The 16144-nt window shown below is 47.0% G+C and overlaps 1 protein-coding gene across 1 annotated transcript in view; it reads left to right on the forward strand.

The window, feature by feature from the left end:
- The window catches only part of LOC119391819 (uncharacterized), a 31302-nt gene extending 18912 nt beyond the window's left edge, over nt 1-12390 (forward strand). Inside the window, exons 2-4 of the mRNA XM_049415412.1 lie at nt 11180-11364; nt 11438-11577; nt 12201-12390. Coding sequence (XP_049271369.1) covers nt 11180-11364; nt 11438-11577; nt 12201-12390 — 515 coding nt within the window. The remainder of the gene's footprint in view (nt 1-11179; nt 11365-11437; nt 11578-12200) is intronic.
- The last annotated feature ends 3754 nt before the right edge of the window (nt 12391-16144 follow it).

Consider the following 16144-nt stretch of genomic DNA (forward strand, 5'->3'; position numbering starts at 1 on the left):
AAGCTCAGCTTTTCTGTGACTCAAAACGGTCAAAAAGACACAAGCTGGGTCCATCGTCATTATTAAAACAAAAAAAGCGAGCTACGAACTAAATATGTCTATTAAATTTATTTTATCATTAGAACGCCACACATTGATGTCAAGACCATACATGGGTATTAAAATAAGCTCAATTTTCTCACTTAAAACAAAATAATGCAACATATTTTTGCAGCACAATATTTAGCAGTCATGGTCGGGTATAGTTCATCATTTTCATAAAAATCGGTGATGATTATTTTTTTTAAAACGACCCTAAAATGTTGCAATTTTCGCTAGTTTTGGAATTATGGCCTTTTTGGGATTTTATAACGAAATAAATATGAAGTGTAGTCGCATAACTTTTTGCTTAATTAGCGAAAAACCTCTTGTAGACTTGTGAGAAATATTTTCAGCTTCAGCGCTTTAGCGAAAACTGCGAAAAAAGACCCTTGAATTTGGGGTCAGCCAGAGGCAGCCGCTCAAAAATCAAAGTTTGGCAATTTTTCAAAAATGTACTGTCAGTCACACAAATTTAAATTTCCGTAGGCCGATAGTACTATTGCTGAAGATTTACGAAAAATTAACACTGATGTCCACAATGCGTTAAGTTTTTGGTGATAGGCCTCCAAAGTTCTGAAATCTGAAACTTGCAGAATTGCCTTTTTCCACCTGTTGTGAAACGCGAATTTTTTCCTAGAAATCCGTGATAATTTCCGCAAAACGAAGGTTCATTCCTTTCTATAGAGACATTTGCCCAGCTCATATAAAAATTTCGTGCAAAACAAAAAATAGTCGGGACCCCCCTTGGTCTGTCCTTATCTGAACACACCCAGCTATTGTTCATCACTTTAAAGTTACCTAACATAGCCACCTCATCATACAGTGTGCAGGAGCAATTTTGAACACTAGAAAACAAAAAGCATTTGCGGATTATGTGTGTTTTTGTTGCTCAAAACTATTTTCCTATCAAAAATACACTTTGCAAAAAGAATGCACTTGATTGGGATAAACGATGGTGAGCAACAAACACACTCATAATCCACAAATGCATGAAATGGGCTCTCATGGCTTCCACAAACACTCACCATCATTATTATTGCTGTCAATGCCATGCCGGACAGATATGCTGTGTCCCGCTCAGAACACCAAAGGTGCACTGTAAGACTTGTCTTGCATGGGTGGGGGCTGCACTGCACTGCTGCTCAGCTGGGCCAGCCGTGGACAGGAGGGTGAGCTCCCATGGCACTCAGGCATAGCGAGAGTCACCTTCAGAGATCAACAAGCGTGTACTATGCAATTGTGCGGAGAACATGTGCGGCGGAAATACAACGTGCCACAACATTGAAAAAAATATAAGCTACGGCAGGTAAAATGCGCATTTACGGCTCCTGTGTGGCCTGAAGCTTGAGCTAGAGCTCTTTCTCCCTGCATGTTGCGAACAGCCAGGCGATGTTCACCCGTTTGCTATTTCCATGCAGAGCACTTAATACACTGAGCAAGTCACAAGCACAAGAGCTCAACAAGCAATAAAAGTATTTGTGCTATTTCAAAAGCACAACTTGCCAGACGCACATGTATGGAGTAGAATTCATAAGCTGCAGGCTTTACACTTTAGACATTGTCAATTCCATCATAGTTGGCTTCTCCTTAAGTGTCCAATTATCATCGCTGGGTGAAAATAATACAAGCATCCACTGTTAGTAACAATGTGTTGTGAAGGTGTGTAATTAACAAGTGTTTACAGTACCATTTGCACTTAAAAAAATAACCTAGCAACCAGCCATTAGGCAGTTTTCTGCCCTTCAAGCTCCCAGGCAGAGCACAGTCCATCCAGATGAGGCTGCCATGCGTACTTCCAGGCCCCTTTGAGGTCGGCTGGATGATGACACCGCCACCGTTGGAAAAGGCTTGTAGATTTAGGGAGCCCAAGTCCTTCCTATTTCTGTACATGTGTTCCAAGTCATAAAGATGGCTTGATTTGCCAGTGCTTGCAATTGATGGATCCCAGGACCTTACGAAAGTTCGCGATCTGTAAAGAGGCCAAAAAGGATATATTCAAAAAACCATCATTGAAAGCGCTCTTAATACATATTGGCAGTAACACAAACACTATCGCTTAGTCAAAGCTATCAAATATGCTATATTCAATTTCAAACAAACCGAAGCCCCATGCAAGCTTTACCTACTGTAAGATGTATATTTCCTGGTAAAGTGTAGTGCTGCCACAGCGGCAATCTTCTATACAAGTAATTTTACAATATATAGGAAATTCCTGAAAAAGTGCTATATGGCTCCTGGAAAATGAAGTCGCATCAACTGTTTTTTCTCTCAACTGTCAAGCGTGGTAAACAGATAGGCTCCTCTTAATAATAAGGTAAACTCCTGCCTAAACCAAATAATAAACACTGCCGGTGTACTTTCTCATATTGCAATATATGTACAGGATGTTTCAGCTAAGAAGCACCAAGTATTAAAAAATTAGGCATGGGCGCTACGCGTCTCCAATAATCGTAGTATTGTTCTGAGCCATATAGAGCACCTCAGATTATTTTTGCAATCCACTAAGCTCAGTAATTAACTAAGATTACTTTTTAAATATTGACTCTAGAGAAAGATCTTCAATGCAAAAGTTGTAGCACTTGTTCTGAAACGTCAGAATAGTTTATCCATGCTAGTATAAAAGTCAATGCGATAAGCTGGGTAATTAACAAAGACTGCTTAACTAACCTTTAGAACAGGAACTATAACGAAAAATAATAACTAGGAAAGTTGTAACGTTTGTTAAGCAACTTCGAATTGCTTCATCTGTGCTAAGAAAACTGCCCTGCTAAATTACTTTCCAGCTTTTTTCTACAGTGCGCGAAATTAAAAAGTATACATGGCGCAAGTTAGCTACAACACCCTGTATATTGGCCATATATACGTATAAAGAAAACGGTAGTAGTACATTTTTCGTACTGGAACTTAACATGGGGTGACATTACATCTGCTGGGATGAAAAACTTACAAACGTGTGTTATAGCACTACACGAATAGTAACGAAATTAGTTGCGCAAGTTCAACTCGCCGATGGCACAACGATATTAGCAGCCGTCAGCGTCATTGGGAATCGAATGTGCTCTGCAGCCACAGGCAAAAGACGTCTGTGGACTGGAAGCTGCCGTTGACGTAGAAATGCAAGGCTAGCAAGACGTGTACGTCCACTGGTGATGTGTGAGAAATCGCTGTGGGCCGTTGTAGTCAAAGCTCCAGTGCCGTGCAAAACGACAGGACAGATGGACTGAAAACCTGTACTTAGCAGGTGCTGGTCGACGAATTCATCCAAGGCAAGGCACCAGTGAGAAGTGTGTTCTGTACGGATCGAAATTTGACGTCCATGTGCCTTCGCTGCCAGGCAAAAGTCCAAGTTTTCACCGGAGCACAGTCAAGGCCTACTGCCAAAGCAGCCACATTTACAGCAGAATGTCTCGGCGCGCGACTTCGGTTCGACACGTTATGACGTCCGGATTACGGTTATCACAAGAAGGAGAAGCAACGAGTTAAAAAAGAAAACGCCAAGCCCAGCGCCAAATTCTTAAAGCCCTCGTAAAGCACCATTGCAACTTCGTAGGGCGAAACACGGTTATCAACGCTTTTAATCTTCTGTCACACGGGCACAGCCTCTTCACAAGTCTTGGAAATGTCAACACCGCACCACTGTTCACAACGCACATCGTTTCACTCCCGAACACTGCATTGGCCTGGGCTGCTAACAAGAAAATAGAAGCGCACGGGCTAACCACTGGCGAAGCAAGAACGGAATACAGAGCTTAGTTCATGCGTTACCGTACGAGCACGGAGTCACTCAAGTAACGTGCCAAAATGCTGTCATTTCGAAATGCCGCACTGCACCTTACTGAGACGCTGGAAAGCGAAGGAAACGAACTATTACCGACACTCAAACACACATTGCAGGCTCCGCCAGTGCCAGTTACCGTCGGTACACAAGCGCCGATCCCCGCTTCATAAACACACCGAGGCACAGGCTTCGCTACGCTTCACCGCACACCAAAAGACACTGCCGTCGGTTTTCACACGCTTTCCGCGAACCGAAAAAGCAGCGGTATTCACAGCACATCCAGTCGAACGCTGAAGGAACTCAAGCGTTTGCGAAAATCGGCACCGACACACACAGTTTGCGGCGCCATGTTGTTTTCGCGAACTGCGCAGCAGGGGCAAGCGCTAAGAGAGCTGTCGTCTGCTAGCGTTTGTCGTCTGCTACGACAGGAGCCTGCAACGGGGGTTTCGCCTTGGCTACGCGATAATTTCCAGGTCAAGATAACGCTTCTGAGCACAAAATACATATATGAGTGGGTGAAGCCTCCTTTAATGATACTGCCACGTGCGTTTCTTTATTACTTTTGCTGTATTCGGTTTTCGGCCACAAAGACTGTCAGCAACGCTCAGCGCGAACCGCGCCTCATTGTTCCAGAGCCTTCGCGATCATTGTAGATCGTTTTGTTAAGATTGCGCGCAAGACGCGCACACTCGCGCTTATTCTAGAATCTGCACGACAGCCAGCGATAACGCTGGAATATTCGACGGCACATGTTTAAATGCCGACGCGCTTCAGCGCTGGTCAGTTGATCGACGGACGACGCCCTGTTCGCCGCTATCATTGTACAGCGTGTATTGCTGTAGTTCTAGTTCTCAGTTTCTCGGCCACAAGTTCGGCCAAATAAACAGTTTCATCCTGCAAACGCCGACTGCTGTCTTCGTCGACGTCACGACCACGTGACAATATTCTCACGCCATGTTAAATGGCAGTTAATAATCAAAGGGACATGAATTCGGCAAAGGTTTGTTTATACTCGAGAATCGTGAGCATTCGCACATATTTTCGATGTCATTTCAAATTACTGGAGCCATTTCTTTCTGACTACTTGCCATATAAGCGCGTTCCGTTTCGGTTTCCGAACAGTGAAGGTCGAAAAGCTCGATTTGTTTGTGATTTCATGCATAATCATGCACATCTATATTATGCTGTGATTTGCATTGTACGAGGCCGCTCTGGAGAGGCCCAAAGTGCATAGCGACAGCTGCATATCGGAGATCGTGCCTACTGGGCAGTTAAAGCCAATCCAACTAGGCATGTTGTGGAATCACATAATAGGCTTTGATAACGGCTAACTGAAATGCTCCGCTCAATTTTATTTACAAGAGCATGCAGCTGATGTGCTCCTATAAACCTCTTTGGTGGTAATTTCGGCCAATTCTGCGTACATCATCATAAGCTGGACGTCTCATTCGAGGAAGTAGGGCGCAACACAACAACATAACAAGAAAATGTTGACCAAATACTACGCCGCTTTCTGCTTCAATCAACCATTCATGTAGAACTTTGGTTTTAATCCAACTACAAGCATTTGCATGCATAATTTTTCGCCTTTGACACCCAATAGGCTTCTTTGATTACTGCGACTTCCAGCTTATTGGACGACTGCGAGTGTCAATACTGTCCATAGCGTACAAGCGAAACAACACACGAAACTCAAAGCACCGAAATGAATTAAAACGTACCAGCAATCATCAAGCAGCCTTACATGGCCATGAATTAGCTGAAAATCAGCCACGGCACCCAGATACCCGCCGCAGTTGCATGTTCTAAACAGCCATATTGTTCGTAAGAGTGGTCCGGACCACTCTTGGGATTTCCTCGTAGCCACGCTGTTTCTGCGCTTTTTTTTTTCTTCGTGAGTCCACTTACGAGCCTTTTTCAGTGACGTCACCAAATATAGCAACTGTATCACCCTCGCTGAGATGTTCCTGGACAGTCGCAGCGCGCTTTACCGCAGCGGCCGATGTGATAACGACAGCCTCTTACGACGTTTTTTTCGCTTCGTGAATCGACTTACGCGACAAAATTTCTCTTACGCGACAATTTGCTCATAAGTGAGTTTTGTGAATTCGGCCCCTGTTTCCCCCTCACGCGTTTGCCATCTCTTGGAATACAGTCAGTTACCTTTAATGACCACCGGTTATCCTGCTGCCGTGCTACGTGCCCGGCCCATATCCATTTCTTCTTGATTTCAACTACGATATCCTTAACCACCGTTTGTTCCCTGACCCACTCTGCTCTATTCATGTCTCTTAAGGGTACACCTATCATTTTCCTTTCTATCGCTCGCTGCGTAATCCTCAGTTTAGGTTGAACCCTCTTTCTAAGTCTCCGGGTTTCTGCTCCGTAGGTAAGTACCGGTAAGATGCAGCTGTTATATACCTCCCTCTTGAGGGATAGTGGTAGACAACCATTCATGATTTGATAATGCTTGCCGAATGAGCCCGATCCCATCCTTGTTCTTCTAGTTATTTCACTCTCATGGTTCGGCTCCGAGGTTACTACCTGTCCTAAGTAGACGTACTCCTTTACAACTTCCAGTATCCCGCCACCTATCGCAAAGCGCTGTTCTCTGCCATGATTGTTCCACATTACTTTATTTTTATGCATATTAATTTTCAGACCTACTCTTCTACTTTCCGTATCCAGTTCAGTAATCATGAGCTGCAATTCGTCTCCCGCGTTACTCAACAATGCAATGTCATCAGCGAATCGCAGGTTACTGAGGTGTTCTCCATTAACTATTATCCCTAATTATTCCCAATCTAGGACCCTGAAAATCTCCTGTAAATACGCGGTGAATAGCGTTGGAGAGATTGTGTCTCCCTGCCATTTTGGTACACATAAAGATAATCAAACGCCTTCGGGAGCCCGAAGACCTGGGCGGCCAGTTAGGTACACAGACACACTCAAAATGCCTTCGGGTTGTCATGAATTGCTTCGCGTTTAATAATAAAAGCCTAACCTATTGTTTACTAACATTGTATGAGCAAGCTCTACCGTAAGGACGGATAAACTTAGCCAAATTTTCTCGCATTTTACTGAAACCACTCCATCGCTGCATGCCAGGCAGTGCCAGCGAACGGGAACGTTTGAACCAATATGGCGCCCACAAAGACAGCGGCTCCACCCTGTAGTGTATAGGAGGCGCACATATCGAGGTACCCTAGCAAGGGGAGAGCTGCCTGTGCTGCGAGAGGCGAGGGCGGATGATGTCGAGGGGTGAACGTTCGAGAAATGCACCAAGATGACGTGACGGTGAGATGCACTAGAGTGTAAAGTAGCTTGTCAGTGTCAGTGTTCAGGAGTTCGCGCTTTCAAAATGGCGAAAATTTCTCATTCTCCCGATGAAGAAATCACCCGACGTGAGTATCAGCGAGAGCTGATGCGAGAACTGGCATTTCGTCGCCGAGCCTATCGCGATGTTCCCGCAAGAGAGGCCGAAGCTAAGCGCTAATGAACGGAATACTTGAAAAACTCAGAAGTACGATATATATAGCCTGATGAAGGACGGGCATAAGCTTCGCTGTTTCGATATTGTTCGCGAAGTGTAGCTGGCTGAATTTTTTAGAGAGGCAGAAAGGAATCGCATATGTAGAAACAGAACCACTATTTCTTGCAGCCCTTGCAGCAGCAAGCCTCAGTGCCTAAAAGCGCGTTCACACTTGAGCAAAACGACGCCGATTTCAGTCTGTCGATGGTCGCCGGGAGCGTCTTTCGGCATGTCGTTCAAACGGCGCCGGCAGTCGGCCGATTGTATGTGGAAGACCCCGTCCGCGTCTTGTTCTCCCAGCCTTCTGTCGATCGATTCTCTGTCGATCGATTCTGCAATTTCCTGGGCTGCTTTTCTCAGCGAATTTCATGGCACTATGCTGCATTAACAGGTAACCGGGTGCGCAGTCACAAGGAGCATAAGAAACAAAGAAAAAGAAAAAAAGAAGCCCAAAGCAAAGATAACGAGCAGAAGGTGCAGTTAGTCTTGTTAGCGCTGGTTTTGTTTGAGTACTCATTGCTATGCAAGTCATTCCACACTTTGAACTTGACAGTGAACTCTTGCCTCGGAAGGTGGACTGCATTTCAGCTAGCTCAGTTGCACAGGATGCGAAATCCTCCTGACAGCTTGCACGGCCAGTGTTGCTGTATACTGGGACAATTTTCCGAATGAGTTCGTGGAGGGTGAAGCCGATTCTCTAATAAGGAAAACTGGAGCCTCTTCAGCCGTAATTGCGTTGTCAGGCCTGGTTTTTCCGAATCCTGAGAAGCTGGGGTATGTGCAACCTAATAGGCACCGTTCAGTCGAGTTTGCCAGTCTGACTGCAGCGCCAGAATACATAGCCTAGCGGATAAAAAAAGCAACCTTGAGACGGCCTCAATGAAATTGGAACGCGACGCGCGCGTTTCGCGCCCTGCATCTGTCGGCGGATTATGGCCGGGATACATGGGGGACGCGAGCACGCGTCTATTTTCTGCGTGCCCCTAACGGTGAATGTCGAAGACTTTGAGACGGGGCAGTGTGAGCAACGCAGCTCCATCTGGTCAGTGTGCGGTGCCTATAACACCGACTCGCCCGCGTTACGTTTTATAATGTCTAGCACATTGATTCTACTGTAACTGTGCTTGGCGGTCAAGCGGGCGACGCGACGCGCCGCGCTAGGCGTTTTCTTTTTCTACTCCGAATAGGAAGGCGCCATGACGCGATTTTGTTATGGCGTTCGTCAAAATGACACGGGCGTCCCATAGAGTTTCCTACACTTACCTAGAGGGAAAAGTGGCGCTGCAACCTGTTGGACGCATGGGAATGCCGGGATATGTGAGCTTTGAACTTGACTCGGATTCGTATCTTTCACGTAGAGCCCAGAAACCTCGAATACGCGTCTGGCTTCAACGCGTTCCTTGCGTGGAAAGAGTTGATTTCTTACTGAAGGAGCACGTAGTGAGCTATTTGTTTTTTAGTATTGCAGAGAAACGAGTTTTACTTAACATTGGAAACTTCTGCGTCGATGTATAGTTTTACGAAGCGTAAAAAGTAACCCACGGCCGCTAAACTTGGCAGGCAGACGACAAAGGCAGCGTTCTCTCTGCCACCGTTCGTCGTCTGTTTCTTTCTTTCGCCGTTTGGTTATGCCATCAAGGTGAGTGGACGTTTATTTTAAAAGATAATGCGCGTAAATGACATCCGCTTATAAAAGTTTTGTTTTAGAGAAGCTTTATTTGCGTAGTCGTATCCGCTTTTGAGACGAAGCCTCGCTCAACACCAGCCAACACAAGCCTCGCAGGCACATATACCGTCATTCCCAGCGCTCCAACGGCGGCCCTTAAGAAATCCGCATAGACGGTGGCGCCAGATTTCCCTCTAGGTATTCTTGTAAGAAACTCTATGCGGGCGTCCCTCCGACCGCACGTGAATCGCGCCTGAAATCGCGCCATGCAGGACGCAGTGGCGCGATTGCGCGAATGCGTTTGTCGGGAAAAAGCGCGCGTTTCTGCAATCGCGTCATGCGGTTCCACCTTTACGACCTTCACAATGCCTCTGTTTCCACCTCCAGCCGCACCACCGTGTTATCGCTGCGATCCTGCCGGCGTAGTCGTTGCGTTCGAGACTACGGTCCAAGCATAAAGAGACGTGCAACGGAGACAAAAATTGGGGTACCCTTAAGCTTCGCCTGAAAGAGTTGAACGCAATAGCGAAATCCGGCACCTAGTGCGCACTTCAACCACTAAGTGCATACTTATTAATGTGTATTCTTACACACACACGAACACAGACACATACGCGCGTTCGCGCGAGAATGGTACATACAGGTTTTTGACCTAAAGCAAGAGACGCATGGCCTCCAAGATATACGCCACATGCTTGCCATCTCGGAGGCCATAAAGAGTCTCACAATGCCTCATAGATGGCAGCACATTATCTAGCGTTTGCTGTTTGCTTGATCAACGCCTCCTCTGGAAAGGCGGCATTGGCTTGATATGTTTTCCGCTAGATGGACATAGTTGTCCATTTTTAGAGCTGTTTGAAAGTTTGTGTGTGTTTATAGCGGCGATGGCTGCACTATCCCGGCCTTTTTCGACGTAGTTTGATGGCCTCCCAAATGCGCCTGCAAGTCGCCGAATGGGCTCGTTTTCGTCGTGACACCTGTCGAACAAAATGCGTTAAGGAGACTCCTTCCACTACATGGCATTTATGTAGTCTTTTTTTTTTCCGAAGCAGCTGCAAGTAACATCGTGGCTTTGTGGTAGGACAACTGCTTGCCTCGCGAACGGCCCGGGTTCGATCCTCAATGGGACCGAAAGTTTTATTCTTTATTTTATTTGCTTCTTTCTCGATTGTTCGCTCACGGATGATTATTCGCTCACAACCAACGGTCCCGACGCCGACGGCGGAATTTTTGCGACACGAGCTCTCTAACGCTATCGCGTTAAAAAAGTCACATGTTGAATTCAGTGGCAGATCTGGATCGAGTTTTTCTGCTCTGTATGGAGCAATCACATTCCAATGGCAGATTGGGAGCGTGAATTGTGTGTTCCAACGGCAGATTGGGAGCAGCCGCGGATTAAGGATCGCTCCATGGAGCAAGAATTCTTGCCCCGCCGAAATCGGCGGATTTTTCCGGAAGTCCGCGTGACGTATTTTGAGCGCTGGCTTTCTTCCCGTCATCGCTGGCTGCTTACAGTGGCGGGCCGCCACGGACGACAATAGAAACGTTTCGCGCTGTGCGCTTGCTTTGTTGCTCTTATGCCTAGTTCACACCAGAGAATCCGCCGCCTACAGCGAGCGGAATGCTCCTGTCGTCAAAACACAGCGTCGTTCGCACCGCACGCGCACCGCGCTGGCGGATAGCCATATTGCGCCATCTATCGAGTAAACCATCAACCACTGGTGAGCGCGGGATGGATTCGCAGTTGCCCGGATGTTGTCGCGGCTCGCAACTACTCCATGTTGCAATTTTGGGGTCTTCAACGCTGCTATAAACGACCATGCTCACGTAGCAGCAGGAGCAAGCTTCCTTTGCTTGCAAGCAGCTGTCTAACAATGCATGAAGAACAGGAAACATCGATGAAGCAACGACGACGCCAGCGGCGGTGGTGGGTGCGCCCTTCCCTTCAGGAACGTGAGAAGCATTTCTATTGGGCCGCGGCGAGCGGATCCGGCGGCGGTTGTCGCAATATTTGGTTCGGGAGAGATCGGCGCGGAGAGGCCCGATTCAGCGAATCTCGCCACCGCTGAACCGGATTCTGCGGCTCTCCGGTCGCCGAAATGCTCAGTGTGAACGAACCAAGCGAGTAGCAGTTCGGACTCAGACGCGACAAGTTCATGGTCCAGTGAGGATTCTTCGGGCTCGGACAGCGAGTACGAGGCTGCTCTGTACCATCGGGCATTTGATGCGATCTTCCTCCTGCCCACCAGGAGGCCTAAGGTGATTGGCTTCGTTGAGGAAGTCGTTCGGCGATATTCGGACGATGAGGTAGCGTACTACTCTGGTAACGGTAGTGCGGAATGATTTTTTTTTCTTTTTTTGAAATGCTGTTTCCCTCTAGTTCCGCAGGCACTTTCGTCTGTCGCGACGTGTTGCGGAGCAACTCATTGCGAGATTTGCAGCTTCACATACGTTCCCGTCAAGCAGCCACGGCGATGCGGCCGCGAAGTCTGTAGAAACTCATGTGCTGACTTTCATCTCGTGAGTTGGCCTTCACTTAAGAATTTTGCATGTGTCCATTTCTCGAGTACGTGCCTCAGTAAAAATAAAAACAGCGCTCATTGGCTGATCCTAAAGGTTGCCGCTTGGCGAACCCGTTATCCCAGGTCTAATGCACCCTTTCTCGCTGAGAACTTGCGATTGTTGTGCGGCGACATGTACCTCACTCGCATTGTATTCTTGAAGTAATGTTCGCGACGCATCAAGACGTCCCGGTCGCATGTACTGCGGACGAAAGCCATTTGGCGTTTCCTTCGCTGTCAATGTTTCTTTGCCCGTTTTTTTCTCTTCCCTTTGCGGTTGCTCCGTGATTGCTTGTAGAACACCGAAACAGTGCAGAAATAATGTTCGCACGTATGTCATTCATATAACGTCTCCATTGTCTCCAGACACTGCACACGCTCGCTTATACTAGCTGGAATATCAAACTTTTTGTTTCATGGGAGACTCTGTTGCCTGAGCACAGAACAAAATATCTTATTTTAAGGTGCGGTATCTTGAAAGCATTAGATACGTTTACCTTATTATCTATAAGAAGTTCTAAAGCATTGTAACCCAAGGCGGACGTTTTTCATGTGTGCAAATAAATTATTAACTACTTGCAGGTACGCAGCCAATAAAACAAGCATAAGGGACGTGGCAAGCCGCTTTGATCTATCAGAGAGCTCCATTTACAGAGTGCTTCTTAGGGTGGCTGACTTTCTCCTCGCCATGGGCCCGTATGTTGTGTCCTTTCCTTCCAACTTAGAAAAATTGTTCAGTGTATTTAAGAAGGTTAGTGTCAAGATGTTTTAAAACTTATTTGTGCTCTGAAGTGCTTAAAAACTTTCGCACTTTGAGGCAATGATGTTCGTATCAGTGACAACAACATTATTTCTCTTCCCTCCAGGTGTCTAGAATCCTTGGAGTTGTTGGCTGTCTGGACAGCTCGTATAATAAAATACAACGTCCAGCTAAGAAGACCGCTTCCACCTACTTTAGCAAGCATCAAAACCTTTCTTTAACACTTCAAGCCATCTGTGACCACAAAAAATTGACACCTGCATTGGAAGCTCCAGCCAAACCCACGATCCTCGAATCTTCAAGCTCTCATCACTTTCAAAGAAACTCCTAAACTATGCGAAAACGGTGCTTACCACTTGCATGGAGATGCAGCCTATCCCCTCAGGCAGTACCTGTTAACTCCTTTCAGAGGCTATGGCGGGTTATCAAATGAGCACAAGGACATTAAAAAAAAGTTGTCAGCAACGAGGGTGCTGATAGAAAACACTTTTAGCAACCTACAGAAAAGGTCCTGTCAACTCATCTACCTTGAGTTCCGCACTGTAGAGTGGCTGAGTGAGTTCATTATTTCCAGCTGCACACTGCATAACATGCATTGATCACGGAGGGATGGAGACAGAGGAACCGGATGATGACACGACACCTCCGGATATCCAGTGGCACGAAGAATGTTTCACAGACGACATAAACGACAATGCTGGGGAAGCGTTGCTGCGCAGCCTAGGAGAAATCAAGAGAAAAAACATTGTGGAAGCAACGCGGAGAAAGCAGTAGTTGTGTACAGTGAGTAGGAACTATGGAAATTTTCAGGTGCGTAAAAAGTGCGATAAATCGTTAAACTTGTTGAGATGGCATTTCATACATATAGTGAAACTGTTACAGAATTCGAGCATTGATACTGCAATAAGTACAAAAGAATGAGCAGCACAGTGTACCACGCAATAGAAATTTGGGCGTGAAGAATGTCTTTATTAACACTGAATGATTACAAGTTCAATACAGACCCGCGCTTGGATGCTAATCATCCACCTCGGGTAACCCAAGTATGCGCATTAGCAGTTGCATTTTTTGACGTGTTGCAGCCTTATTTGTTCTCCGTTTCTTCAAGGCGCTCCATTTCTTCAAGAGCTTAATTTCCTGTGTTGCACTTGATAATCGTGAAGTCCACGTTGGCGCCTTCTCGGTACTCTCTGCAGAACCTACTGATGTGCTGTTTGTGAATATTCCGATGTACAACTGGGTTCAGCAGTGATGTCGGAGCCGCCTTGAGACCACGGCGAAGGACTGTAAAGGAGGGGTTGTATCTTGCATTTTTAAATTCGGAGGATTTCCTAGTCGCACATGCGGCGTCGGCCGCCGTCCACACCCCCACTGCACATGCTCGGCTCGTCTCGTGCCGGCAGGAAGCCTCTCCTCTCCCTCCCTCGCATGCTCGGCTCGTCTCGAGCCAGCGGCAGGCCTCTCCTCCCCCTTCCGTTCCTCCTCTCCGTCCCTCCCTCCTCTACATCGATTGCGGGCGGTGTGTATTTAAGCGGCGGAGTGCGCGTTCGGAATTCAGCCAAGGGCGTCTTTACTTGGCTTTCGCTTGACTTGACGCTTTGCTTGACTCGAGTAGATGCGATGGAAGCAACAGTACCTTCAATCGGCGTCCCACCATTCGTTGAAGGCAACGTTACCCCACCCTCACTGTCGTCGGCGTTAACAACAGCAAGCAACGCAGAAGACAAGGCTGCGAAGAGACGAGTATACGACGCTGAACGCAAGCGTTTGAAGCAAGCTGCCGACCCGGAACTTCGTGCACGAGAAGCTGCTGCGAGACGGCAACGACGGGCTGCGGATCGTTCACACGGGGAACGAGAAGCAGCTGCGAAACGGCAGCCACAGGCTGTGGATCCTGAACGCCGTGCTCCAGAAGCAGCAACCGTTCGTGAACGTCCAGCAGCGGATCCATCACTCGGGCAGCGCGACGCTTCTGCGAAACCCAGTTACGAAGCATTCACGCGATACCCCCATCACTCTGCGACGCATTTACTCGAGTTGCCCCCGTGGAAGATGCGGGCGACATTTTTGAAATCACACCATCGCTGTCCCGTAGCTCAGCTGGCTTTAAGCTGTCGTCAGGCTGGCGTAAATTTTCCACCTCATCTTCGAAAGGAACTGGTGTTGGAGCATTGCCCGGTTTTTCGTTGTGTTCCACAGCTGCTTTCTTCCGCTTCATTATTGTCTTGTAGCGGGGGCTGCTCTGCTCGGCTGTTCTCTCAACACTAAGGGTTTCCCTCAGTTTCCGTGCTATGTGCGAAAACATTTCCGTCTTGTTCCGAAATTTTTTCATCGGGCCTAAGCGAGCGAAGTACTGCTCATAGTAGTCTAATAGTAATCTGGTTTCCCCGTCTGTCCACTCACAACCACGACCTGCAATAATGAAAGCACAAATGAGTACAAGCACAATTTCTAGGAAATGACAGGTCATAGCATATGCGCACAATATATAATACAGGTTCCAATGTACATTTCTAAAATAGAATTACCAATGCGCCAACTTAGCGTGCTTGACACCTTTTTTCTCTGAGTTGTCTTGAAAAAAATGTATATATTAGTTACCAAGCAATAGTGTCATGGCAGTCATCTGCTTGTATGTCGTATCGGCCCTTTCGCAGAAGCCGTCTGCGGCCGGGTGGTATGCGGTCACGCAATATCTTCGTCCCTGTGATGACCATTACACAATTTCCGTCTTGAGATATGCGATGCCAGGCCACGGGAACTAATGTATGTGATAAAGCTGGAAGTGCTTGCTCCCTAACTAGGTAGACCTTGCGTAGCCTTTGAAGAACAGATACAGCAAAGCTCTCCGAGCACCAGTCGATGACGGCTCTTGAGGCCCGCAAGAAGTTGTCGCCTAGAAGGATTCCTTCGTGAGGTAACTGGGGAACAACGACAAAGTCATTACCCAGTGTTTGGTCATTTACTGGTACCGCAGCGCTGATTGACCCACGTTTTGCAGGTGATCGCCGCTTCTCCTACCAAACGTAGGGACGAAGGCCCAATGCTTAGTTTGACCTTTTCAACTAGTGGTGCCGTAATCATACTTTTCACAGCTCCAGAGTCCAAAATGCATTTAATAGTTTGTGCGTTGATGGTGACAGCAACGCAAAAAGTACCCGCTTCTTTAGCGCACGACACCTCCTCAATTACTGGTGACTGCTCGCGGGCATTGGCTTCACGAGCTGTTCATTTTCCCGCTGTTTTGGACTGGAAGATTCAAACTCTTCCTGCTACTTCAGAAATTCGGCAGTTAGCGGTAGACGACACTACGTGACAAAATGAACGCTTCTGGAGCAGTTCAAGACCAGTTTATGAATTCTCGTGGTGTTTCCTCGGGATCTTTCAAAAATAGGCGTCCCGGAATGAGTCGAATGCCACAACGGAGACGGCTTTCCATATATGTCTATTTAAGACGATAGTCTTTCTTGGGGAACTTGAACGCAGAAATGTTGGTCTCTCTCTCTGTATTTCTGTTTTGCTCTCTGTCACCCGATTCAGCCACGCGGCAAATATCTACATGTCAGTGGAAACTAATAACTAAATTACATGAGTGCGGCGTTTTGCAGCAGTCGACGGCGTTCTGCGTATAAAACAGTTTTGGTCGTGTAAAAGAGTCTTGGTTATAAAAAAGATGCTCAACTATTTTTTTTCGAATAAACTACTAGTAATATAAGTTGCCGCTGCTCTTGCCAACCTGCTCTTGCCAATTTCATTGAAACTGCTT

Source organism: Rhipicephalus sanguineus, chromosome 4 (genome assembly GCF_013339695.2).
Source record: "Rhipicephalus sanguineus isolate Rsan-2018 chromosome 4, BIME_Rsan_1.4, whole genome shotgun sequence".
Lineage (NCBI taxonomy): Eukaryota > Metazoa > Arthropoda > Arachnida > Ixodida > Ixodidae > Rhipicephalus > Rhipicephalus sanguineus.